This window comes from Echinops telfairi, unplaced genomic scaffold, assembly GCF_000313985.2.
Source record: "Echinops telfairi isolate 266 unplaced genomic scaffold, ASM31398v2 ScPeMD7_11;HRSCAF=52, whole genome shotgun sequence".
Classification (NCBI taxonomy): domain Eukaryota; kingdom Metazoa; phylum Chordata; class Mammalia; order Afrosoricida; family Tenrecidae; genus Echinops; species Echinops telfairi.
In genome coordinates, this window is record NW_022103908.1 from 24,668,746 (window position 1) to 24,681,165 (window position 12,420).

Below are 12,420 nucleotides of genomic sequence, written 5' to 3' on the forward strand. Positions count from 1 at the left end.
ACCCTGATCTCACTCCATGCACAAGAATAAACTCAAGGTGGATCACAAACCTCGAGGAAAACCCCCAAACTATTAGGGCCATCAATGAAGGAATTGGGATTGTATTAGTCCGGGTACTTTAGAGAAACAAATCCACAGAAACTCATAAGTATAAGAAAGAGCTTTATATAAAGGGTAAGTGCACATCAAGAAAACATCCTAACCCCGTGCTGCCTAAGGCCACAAGTCCAGCATTAACCCATATGTTCAACACCAATCCACAAAGTCCTCCTCAATCTCACAAAAGACAAGCAATGATGCCGCCGATTGCAGGAGGAAAGCCGAATTAGTGAATGTGTTAGCATTCAGCACTGGCAGGGGTCTTCACACAGCTGCTCCAGCACCCAGGGCTGCATCTGGGTAGGTGGCTTCTCCTCAGGGATGTCTTGCAGGAAGTGAACCTTGCCAGCTGAAGCAGGGAACTGGCTAAGGCAGCTGCACCATGGTCCAACCATCAGAAAGCAAGAGACCTGAGAACTAAATAGGCGATGTTCAAGGAGCCATTTATCTCTACGCCCTTCAAGTAACCCCACATGTGTTTATCATCAAAGTTGGCACAATAAACAGGGAACAACCTGAGAACTTTGGAGCAGAGAATACATAAGCAATAAAAAACATGGAAGGATACAAATACAGATGAGTCACAAATTGACAAGTGGGATACACTGTAGAGAAAACACCTGTGTACATCAAAATAATTCACCAAAAGAGTAATAAGATCGCCCATGGGCTAGGAAAACATCTTTAGCTATGACACATCAGACAAAGGCCTTATTACTAAAATCTGCAATACTCTGCTAGCTTCCAAAAAGAAAAACACTAATTGTTCACTGAGGAGGTGGACAAAAGACCTGAACAGAAGTTTAATAGGGGCAGAAATCCGAATGACCAACAAACATATGAGAAAATGTTTCTGATCATTAGCCATAAGAGAAATACAAATTAAAACGAGATACCACCTAACACCTTCAATGATAGCCCAATTCAAAAAATCAGAAAGCAACAAGTGTTGGAGGGGCTGTGAGGAGACAGAAACTCTCATCCACTGCTGGTGGGCCTGTAGGCATATACAGCCACAATGGAAATCGATTTGGCGATTTCTAAAACAGATGGAGATTGAGCTAACGATATGATCCAGCAATCCCCCTACTGGACATCTACCCAGAAGAGACAAGGAACAAACCTCAGCCACACATCTGTGCTCCTGTGTTCATTGAGCTGCAGTTCACAATTGCAAGGAGTTGGAAGCAACCCAAATTTCCATGAACAGATGAATGGATTAAAAACTGTGGTACATACATACAATGGAGTACTATGCATCACTAAAAGAGCAGTGATGAACGCATAAGGCACATCACCACATGGGAAGAACTGGAGGAAATTATGCTAAGTGAAGTAAGCCAAGCACAAAAGGTGAAAAACAATGAGTCTGCTGACGTAAGCTTAAAAAAATATGCAAAAGAAGCATAGGGGAAAAGCTACTGTATACAAACATTCCTAGAGTGAGGTCCAGGTAGTATGGCAGGGACAGACCAAATCCAGGGATACGTATGGTAGTCAACTAAAATGGAGGTGGAAAAAGGGGGAAAAAAAGAAACGGGTAGCTGGGAAACAGGGTACTGACACACTCAAGGGGAGGGTATTGTTTATATCTCCTCAGGGAAAAAGGGATCAGACTTTAACCCAGTGCTCCAAGATGTGAATGCAATGTACCGGCATGAAGCAGGGAACCAGTGGAGAAGTCTGAGGGGCAGGCCCCAATGCCAACTACATGGACAGCCTCCCCTCCCCTCAGAAGAATTCACTTCAGAGGAAAGCACTGAAGCTACGGATGAGGGAGAAGGCCATGTCTGATCAGAACACACAGGATCAAATGAAGGGGGAGGAAGAGAGCATGGAGCACATCTTGACCCAGCAAGCCTTGAGGACGAAATCACTGCTCAGAGCAGCCAATCCACAGAGAGGACCATATGGCCAGCCCCACTATGAGACACGACGTCCCTCAAAGACCCATAGCCCTACAAGGGCAACACTGGAGACAGTGTGGGAATCCCGCCCGATCTGATCCCACCATACCGAGGTAAAAGACTAAAGGCATGCAACATAACAGCAAGGGGAGCAGAGCAAGGAGCGCCGAGGGAGTACCAAAAACAGACTTTGGAGCCAGGCCGTGGCACCCCATCAGACTCAACTGGAAAACACTCCTAAAGGTCAATAAACAGACCTTGATCCATTGCAGGCTCTTTTTTTTTTTTTTTTTTAATCATTGATATTTTTTTGTTGTTGCTTTGTTTTCTTTTGTTGCTTTGTTTTGCTCTGTCTTTTTTATGTGCATATTATTATCTCAACAAGTTTATCTAGATAAGATAGGCTGGATAAACAATCTGGAGGAGAAAGCAATGTACTGATGGTTCCAAGAAGTCATGGGAGACGGGGAGGTGGGGGAAAGGAAACAGTGTTAACAAACCCAGGGACAAGGGAACAAGTGATCCAAAATCAGTGGCAAGGAGGGTGTAAGAGGCCTGGTAAGGCTTGATCAAGGGCAATGTAACCGAAAGGAATTACTGAAACCCAAAATGAAGGCTGAGCATGAGAGTGGCGCAAGAGGAAAGTAAAAGGAAATAGAGGAAGGAACTAGGAGGCAAAGGGCATTTATTGAGGTCTAAATACAAGCATGTACATATGTAAATATATTTATATATAATGATGGGGAAATAGATCTATTTCCATATATAACTTTCCTCTTAATGCTTCTTCACCCCCACCACCACACCACCACTCCACTATCATGATCCCAATTCTACCTTACAAATCTGGCTAGACCAGAGGATGTACACTGGTACAGATAGGAACTGAAAATACAGGGAATCCAGGACAGATGATCCCTTCAGGACCAGTGCTGAGAGTGGTGATACTGGGGATACTGGGAGGGTGGAGGGAGGGTGGGGAAGAAAGGGGAAACGGATTACAAGAATCTACATATAACTTCCTCTCTGGGGGACGGACAACAGAAAAGTGGGTGAAGGGAGACGTCGAACAATGTAAGATATGACAAAATAATTTATACATTATCAGGGTTCAAGAGGGAGGGGTGGGGAGAGAGGGGAAAAAATGAGGAGCTGATACCAAGGGTTCAAGTAGAAAGTAAATGTTTTGAGAATGATGACGGCAACAAATATACAAATGTACTTGACACAATGGATGGATGTATGGATTGTGATAAGAGTTGTACGAGCCCCTAATACAATGATTAAAAACAAAACAAAACAATACCTTTCATCTCAGGGTAGCTGAGTAATGAACTCAGATATACAGTAAATAGCTTACAACTGAACCAACACATGAAATAATTAACAGAACGTGCAATCTCAGAACAGTGGGCGAGACCCTTTTCAAGACATGGAGAGACAGTCTCCCCACAGACAGAAGCTCAGCTCTGCAGTTCTCAGCCAGCTCTTGTTTGTTGCCCCGCCCTTTTCTTGAGGAGGCATCATTCCCAAACACACACACCCCCATCAACATGGCAGTGGAAACCGAAACAGACAGTTGTTCTCGAGTGGATGCTAACCGTCGCTGCCCCCGGGTTGCACAACAGAGCTGTGTCTCACAAGGTCTTCATGGCTGTGGGCCTTCAAACCATCAACCTTGATCCACAACATGCAACATGTCTAAATTCATTCTAACAACAAACAGACCAAGGTAGTTTTCTGTCTCAGTAACAGAATAAAATGAATCCTGTGGGGTTTTGGTTTGTTTATTTGTTTTTTAAATGCTCCAAGATGGAAAGGTAGACAAAGCAAAGGGTGAGTGCATAAATAGAAATTGTTGTTGTTGTTGTGAGACGCCATAGAGTTGGTTCCAACTCTGAGGCCCTGTATACAACAGACTTAAACACCCCAGGGTCCTGCACCACCACCACCACAGCCGTCCTTCTGATTGAGCCCACTGTGGCAACCACTGTGTCCATCCATCTTGCCGAGGGTCTTCCTCTATTAGTAACATGATACTAAATGGTAGGAAAAAAGGGAAAATGAAAGATTAGCAAAGTGTACCAAATGAGTCTATCGAAAAGAGAGTGTTGAAAACACCTAAAATATAAAAGTGATAAACGCTCAGATGAGAAAACTAGTCAAAGAACGCCGCAAGAATTTAGTTTCACGTGAGATAAAATGTCCCCATTATACCAGATCATGAGTTTCCAAATGTATGATGTTTACAGGATAATTGATTAGTGTTTTAATCCCCATGATTTGAAATGCAAGAATCATTAAGACTGGATTTATTAATTGTCACAAATCATCTGAGCCTGTATATTAGGATGTGCTGAATTAATCAGACATCTTAAAATATTAATACTTCATTGCAGAATATTCAAACAGCAGCTGCACCTGAATTTTATAGTCAGAGAATACATACATTTTTGTTTCCCAAGACTATTGATTTTATTCTGGGACATCTACCTGAAGACAGAAAGACTACTAGTTATTAAGATTTTACTATGTGCCACAGTCTACATTAAAGGTCTTGCCTATATTACTCCATATAATTCTCACAACTAACCCGAAGGGCAGTATTATTATCCCTATTTAACAAAGGAAGAAACAATGTAAGACGTATTAACTAAGGTTTGCAGGGAGAAATGTTGAAACTAGGATTTAAACTCAACTGAAACTCAACTTTAAATGAAGCCAAATCCTGTGACTTTTCTAGGATAGGAAGCTGCCTGCCCAGAGAAACAAAACAGAATGTAGCAAAAACACATGCTAACTTTAATTTTATTACTTGCATCTGTTCATTTATAGTGAGATGCCAATATTACAAAGGCTCTTTCATACAAAGGACCAATGGAGTAAGACCTAAAATCAAGGCTCTTTCATTAATGCTGGGAAAAAAGTAACAGCACCATTAAAGAGGAAATTGGTGTTCAGAAGCTCACAACTGGCATTTGGAGACAGAACAGTGTAGAGGGCACAACCTCTGGAGCCAGATGGCCTGGTACTCAGTTCACATTGCCACTCTGAATTCTTTCTGCAGTCCTAGACAAACCTCATCTGTCTAGTTATGCTCCGACCCAATAGGATCCACTGAAAATGTGTGTGTATCTATAGCTTTATTACACACTCAAGAAGTTAGCTGTCACTGTAATAGTTACAATTATATAGAAGACAACCACAGTGCATTAATGTCATCGGAATAAACTAATACTTGGATGATAAGGTATTCTCCTACCACTACCAATTCTCATCCTCAGGATCTTTATTTTAAGTTGTGTTCTTTTGTTTCCTTGCTGAAAGGAAAAAGGAATGCTTTAATAAAAATCTCTTCATCATCAAATTTTAAATAAAATTTATATATCAGTAAGGTATGTAAAAGGAGCCACGGTCTCCCTGTCGGGGAGTGTTGGGCTGCTAATGGCAAGTTCAGTGGTTCAAACTCACCAGCCGCTCTGCAGGAGCAAACTGAGGCCGTCTGCTTCTAGAAACACTGGCAGCCTCAGAAAATCTATATAGGGTTGCAATGAATCAAAATCGACTTGAGGCAGTGGGTTTAGGATTTTTGGTAAGACAGTATAAAAACAATTAGAATCATATTCTAATATTGCTTTACAGAGACTTTCTTGAAATATATTCTGATCATTACTGAGATAATAAAATTTCTCACATATACCATTTAATTTTTTCTATTAAAAATATATAATGAATAGCTAAATTTTAGCTGGCCACTCATAAGCTTGTAAGACCCCAGTAGCTCTTCAACACAGTAGAATGCAGAAGTGAACGGCGATGTCAACAGACCTCGGCGGCCTGAGACTGGTCCTTCACGGTATCTAGTTATGCCTGTGAAGCTCGTGGAATGTTGCCCCCCTTTATGCTCTTCAGACTAAAACATGTACAAACTATGGAATAGAACACGTATTTGCTCTGTAAACTTTCCTCCATACTACCAGAATGTTTTGTTTCAGACTTCTGAAAAATAAAGAACACAGACAAAAATTAATGTACTGGATGAAAGTTCTCTCCTTCCTATCCCAGGGCTAGTCACAATGAACACTTTCAGGGTATTCCTATGTTTTATATAATTTATACACACATATCTATGCACATTGCCACAACAGAAAAAGGAAATCATGCTATAGCTAACGGGCTGCAATATGTTTTGTTTTACTTTTAGGTTAGTCAGGTAAGTCAGAATCACTAGTTATTGTGGTACACAATTTGGCATATCTTTCATCTTTTTTTTAAATCATTTTATTAGGGGCTCATACAACTCTTATCACAATCCATACATACATCATGCTGTGTCTGTAAAACAGAATTACTTGAAATATTATGACAAATGAGGGGTAGGGTCTGAGTCTTCCTCAGCATTGTCTCATTCCCCACCTAGTTAACTCTAAAAGGTCCCTGGATGTTGCGAACCACTGACACTCAGCTATTAACCTAAAGACTGGTGGTCTGAAGCCGCCCCGGGCATGTGGAGGACAGGCCAGGGATCAGCGCCAGTGAAATCACAGCAAGGAGAGTCTTCAGCAGCCGTCCTACTCTGTAACACACTGGCTCCCAGAAATCCAAGTCAATGGCAATGGGTTTGTTTGTGGATTCTGTTTGGTCTATTTACTACAGAATCAGGCAAACAGAGGGCACTCGGTAAATATTTGCTAAAAGGAAGATGAAATTCCCCCAAAGCACAGACACTAGAACAACTGCACGTTTTTACTTGCTACCTGTTTCGCACCGTCATCTAAGTTTTGCTAAGGGTGCACTGTTCTGGGCAGGTTTGCATGAAAGTGCTCTGGTGTAGCGTTAGACTGAGCTCGGATAATCACAGAAAAGAGACTGCACAACAGAGGAAATGGAAGCTTATAAAAAGCTGTCTCTGATCTCCCAAAAAGGATATTAGCTGAAAACCAAATAAATTAGTTCTCCCACCTCATAGTCATGTGACTTTGGCAAAAGTCACCGAGTCCCAGTCCACCAATCATGTTTAAACATGTTTTGTCTGAAATAAACCCATGCATGTGTAAACTGGAATGCTAGTAATAATAGTTTTTAACTTACCCTCATGTAAAAGTTAATAAACATGCCTTAAGTGAATACAAAAGTGAGAAGCCATTCGGAAAGCCACTGTAAGTGAAGAATAAACAATAAGCTGTCTCATACTCATTCTGGAACCGTTCACACCCCGTAAGGAGGAAAGAAGAGGGTAGCAAAATAGGAAGGGTAGAATGATGGGCACACACAAACGAATCTCAAGAGAAAATGTTACAGCCCTGCATTTTCTCATTTTTCTGGTAAAGTAAAATTGAGGTTATGACACAGAGCAACAACTCTAGGAATCGTGATGCAGACCAAGCGATGCACTAAAAAGTAAAAAAGAAGAATATGAGAATGCTCATATGAGATCTTCCACTCAATTCACAGTTTGGTTTAGCAAATACATATACAGACATACAGAGAAGCAAGTTTTCATGCAGGGCACCCAGAATTCTATGATGGCTCCCAATCTTCCTGCTTCCTGGTTACATGGTGCATGTAGGACATCACGCCAATGATCAGGCTGCATGATGTGGAAAATGTGAAGCACCTCTGCAGATGTAATTAATCAGTTAGCTTTATCATAATCAAAAGGGAGACTTTGTTGAGTAGGCCTGACCTATCCAGCTCAGTTCTCCAAAAGAGGGCCCACTCGTGAGACGGTCGATTTTCACTGTTTAAGCTACTAGATTTGTGGTAACTGGGCTACACAGCAACACAAAGAATACATCATGCTTTACAACCAGGAAATATAATCGTGCTCACGTCACTTTCTACAAATCTCATCTACCTCAAACATTTGTTTTCTGAAATACAGTGGATTTTTTTGGTTTGTTTTTTATGGACCGCTTCATGAATTTGCGTGCCATCCTTGCGCAGGGGCCATGCTAACCTTCTTTGTATGGTTCCAAATTTTTTTTTTTAAGTATATGTGCTGCCGAAGTGAGCACCAGTGGTTTTTTTTAATGATCCACAAAACAAGTTTCAATTTTCATGAAATGTGGACACCTCAAATTTGTTATAAAAGCATTTTGCCGCTGAGTTTATTTGATCTAAATCTAAAAGAGAAACTGAATGTAAAATGATATTTACATAGTCATTTGAAATCATGTAAAAAATAACTTGCCATTTTAGGGTATATTTATATTCTATGCTTAGAAATTGCATAGGGTAAATCGACTGCAGAGGAACTCTTTACAGTGTTAAAACAACTGAAAAAGAACTGATTTGTGGTGCTGGTGAAGAATATGAACTACCCCAGGGTGTCACATGGCGGCCTGCAGGCCGCACGCGGCCCCCAAGGTAATTTTAGTTTTATAAATACATTAAATAAAATTATTGTTTAAATAAAAGCAATTATATAGTGTTTTAATTATCCTATCCATATTCCTGAATCCTCACTTCAAAATATAAATTTAACAAAATTTGTAAATGTGATGTGGCCTGCGTGAATCTTGCCTGTTGCAACAAATGGCCTGCGTTTTCATTGAGTTTGACACCCCTGACTAGACCAGACTCGAGGTTGGTGAAGTTGGCTTGCGAACCATAGACCCACATGCCTCTTACAGTATGCACATGTGGCTCTAAAGTAAAACTGAAAATGAAGCAATTATAGCTTCATTTAAAGGATATTATTAAGATAATGGTGATTTCATTTCTTTGTAATAATATGTTCATGCTTATCAAATAATTTTTAGATTGCTCTGAGTGACAGGATTGGCTCTTCCTTTCCAAAAGTTGCCGACCCCCGCCATAGACTATCAGAAGGACAAACACGTCTGACTTGGAGGAAGCACAATGAAAATGCACCCGAGACGCAGAGAGGGGAGATTCATCTCACATATTGTAGACAGGTATCAGAAGAGACCAACCACTGCAAGAGGCCATCTCACTTGGTAAAGACCCCAAAAGATGGCCTGTCACAGTGGCTGTAACACTGGGTTCAAACACAACAACAATTGTGAAAATGGCGCAGAAACTAGCAGTGTTTCATTCTGTTGTACCACGGATTGTTATGAGTCAGAATAGACTCGATGGTACCAACAACAACAATTCACTTAGAAAAAATATATATGTATCGTTAACACAGTATTGATGCTTTCCCTAAATATACTACAAAGAAATTGAGGGCATATCCACTCACTATGCAACATTTTCATATAATACATAATCTGTAAAGAAAGAACAGATAAGACTTTGAGTTTCAAAATAAGTTCACTTTTAAGGTTTTCAAGGGTAGTTTTAGGCAAAGTAAAGCTGAGAAACATAGTTTGGTTATATTATCTATCCAGCAGAGAATAGGATAAGCTATCATTAAGGTCCTTAGAATTTAACCACTAATTTTTTCTTTTGTATTTGTGCAATAGATTTATAAACAAACACCCACAACATAGAGTCAGGTTGGCAGATGGCCTAGTAAAACATATTTCGTTGTTTAATTCCAAACAAAGTTTGATCTTAAGAAAAAAATCTACTTTAAGTTAACCTACCTTCTATGTTCAAAGTTCCCATCTTAGACTCTAAGAAATCAAATAACGTGCTCGGTGCGGATGGCCTTGCATTCCCCAGGTCTTCATCATCCTCAGCTCTTATTCGGCCCCTGCCTTTTCCTCTCCCTGTAGATTTTAGAGCAAGACATATGTATTGTGTACGTCAGAACAAAGGGAGAAAATACACCGAAGTACAATCAGCAGTCACCTTCCATAGATTTTATATATGCACATATCAGACCAGATCATTCACTATAAAAAGATGTCTAAATGATTATACTACAGCACTTTCAATCTTCTAAGTGATGTATCCAGAAAATTAAATGTATTCATATAAATTGATTTAAAGGAAAAAACAATCCATCCTTACAAACATTTTCTGTAATTGTTGTTTTATTTTGTTTTTTAAGAAAATATGCAACTGGAACTTTAAAGCGCACAAACATACACACACTACCTATGACCAATCAATGGGTAAGGTACTTTCACAAATACACGTAAAGTCATGCTCTTGTTAATTTTCGCTTGTTTACTGAAGGTTCAGATATTTATACAAGTGGCATACTTTTACCGGTAGTTAACAGAGCTCGTTCCTCTATAATTCCTCAAATCTCCACCACAATCCTATGAAGTCCGTCATTATTAGAGCCACTTTACAAAAAGGTGACGACACTGAGTCTTAGAGTAACTTGCACAAGTCTCTGTGGTTCCCAAACAAGTGATTCTTCCACTTAACACCATGTTAAATAACGTGACAGCCCGCCCACGAATAATTTCCAACATCGGCCCGTAACATATACTCCTCCGAAAACCAAGCAATAGAGACACGCTGCTTAATGTAAGATACCTCTCAGAGGCGGACCCGTAACAGGTTTCTGTTTATTGCTATTGAGAAGCACATTCAATGCGGCCTCTAAGTTGTTGCCATTATCCATGAGAGCTTGCCTCGATGCTTCCTTACTGAAGCCCATTTCGGTTATGTGCTTCAGAGCCTTCTCATCAACCTATAGGCAGGGAAGAGAAAAGTTATGCCGATGGCCTATAAATAATGCAATGTTTTTTACAATATACTTGCCTTTTAATAAAAATTACATCTTATACTTATGCAAGAGCTGCCACACTAATACAATATTCACTTGATGTTTTATCACCTAGCGGAGAGGGGAGAATCTGCATGATATGTGGAGTTATGCCCTGAGCACGCTGCCACTTCCCAGTTCTATTACACATGCAAAAGCAAAGGAAGGGGAAATGTCAGAATGAGACCTTTGAAAATGATAGAGGCAGCGAAGGGAACATTGCCTAATAAAAATGTTTCATGGCTGATACTTCTCCATCCTAGAAAGGAAATGTTATAATTTACACAGCACCTCTCCAAAAATGTAAGGTACGAGCTGAAGCTAGAAAAGAGTACCTCTTCTGCACGTCTGCTGTTCCTTCACTTCCCTCACTGCAGAATCCTGCTATTTGTTAGCAATCACCTCTGTAACAGTCTGACAATCAAATAGGAAAGTCCACTTTACAGACCCAGGGCCCCAAACCTTGAGAACCTAAAACTAAACAGAATTCAAGAACTCCTGAAGTAACACAGACATATCCCATGAACAGATTCCTTGGAAACCACAAGCAGCTGAGAAAGCTGTATCCTTAACTTTTGTAACTCTAAGACAATCTCTTGCTACCACACTGCTTCGTTTCATAATGAATAAAAGAAAATCTGTGTGGATTCCTGATATGAGCACCTCTTCTCATATTTCTTCGATGAGCCCAAGATTTTCCCTTCAGGGGTGCCTGTCCATCTTTTCAAGCTCATAATACTCTTCACCTAGCCTTCGGACTCACTTCATTTTAAAATCCCTCTCCCTAAAATTAAGCTATTGTTGCTTCTAAAATGTTTCCATCAAATATTACGAAAGACACATCTGATTCCTCTTCCAGCAACTCTTGAATTTATACCAATTTTCAAAAAAGGAATCATATGGTGATAGGCTCAAGGAAGAGGAAACCTTGCCCATACTTATAAATGGTTGGCCAAGGTATCGTACAGGGATTGCTTCTAATAAATGTAACATAAATTAAAATCCAAAAATTACAGAAAAGATAACCTTTTTTGTTCTCCCAAGAAATGTCCCTTTCCTTTCTTTGGATTTTTGTGTGTGAGAAGATGTAATTCATGGAGCACGTGTAGCTCTTAAGAAGAAGTGAAGAAAATCACAAAGAAGCCCCCCCAAATCCTGACATTGTCATGCCATCAACCCACCTTTGTACTCACCTACCTCTGGGTTATACAAAGTGACTGTCTTCTCTGCTACAGCTGGAACAGAAATACCACACCTTGGTGGCTTTAACAGACCTGCTGCTTTTGCATTAAGGAGTTCACACAAACAATATGATATATACCATAGAGTGTCAACAGAACAAAGAAATTTATCTTGGAATAAGTACTGGCAGGACATTTCTTAGAAAGGAGGATGGAAAGACTTCATCTCATGTACTTTGGACATGTTATAAGGAGGGGCCAGTCCCTACATCATGACATCATGCTTGGGAGAGTAGAGGGGCAGCAAAAAGAGGAGGTTCCTTAATGAAATGGAGTGTTACAGTGGTTATGACACCGGACTAAACCTAGTAACCATTGTGCAGATGGCTCAGTGCCAGGCAACATTTTGTTCATTGCACGGATGGTTGCTATGAGTCAAAGCCAACTTAAGAGCGCTTAACAACAGCCAAGACAAATACAAAGAGAATTCTCTCTGTAAGTTCTCAGGAATGGTCCTTGCCTCTTCAGTCTCTCGTGCTTAATTCCTTAGAGATATCTGTGTGGTGTGGTGTTGATCTTTGCCCATTTTTGCTTGCTT

At 40.2% G+C, this 12,420-nt stretch overlaps 1 protein-coding gene and 1 pseudogene across 4 annotated transcripts in view; both read right to left on the minus strand.

Moving 5' to 3' along the window:
• The window catches only part of TDRD3 (tudor domain containing 3), a 124,329-nt gene that overhangs the window by 55,753 nt on the left and 56,156 nt on the right, over positions 1-12,420 (minus strand). For all 4 annotated transcript variants that reach the window (XM_045287151.1, XM_030884718.2, XM_045287150.1 and 1 more), the window contains 2 exons: positions 10,410-10,566; positions 9,563-9,688 (listed from right to left, as the gene is read on the minus strand). In XM_045287151.1, coding sequence (XP_045143086.1) covers positions 9,563-9,688; positions 10,410-10,566 — 283 coding nt within the window. The remainder of the gene's footprint in view (positions 1-9,562; positions 9,689-10,409; positions 10,567-12,420) is intronic.
• Positions 7,908-8,003, minus strand: LOC115868535 (annotated as a pseudogene).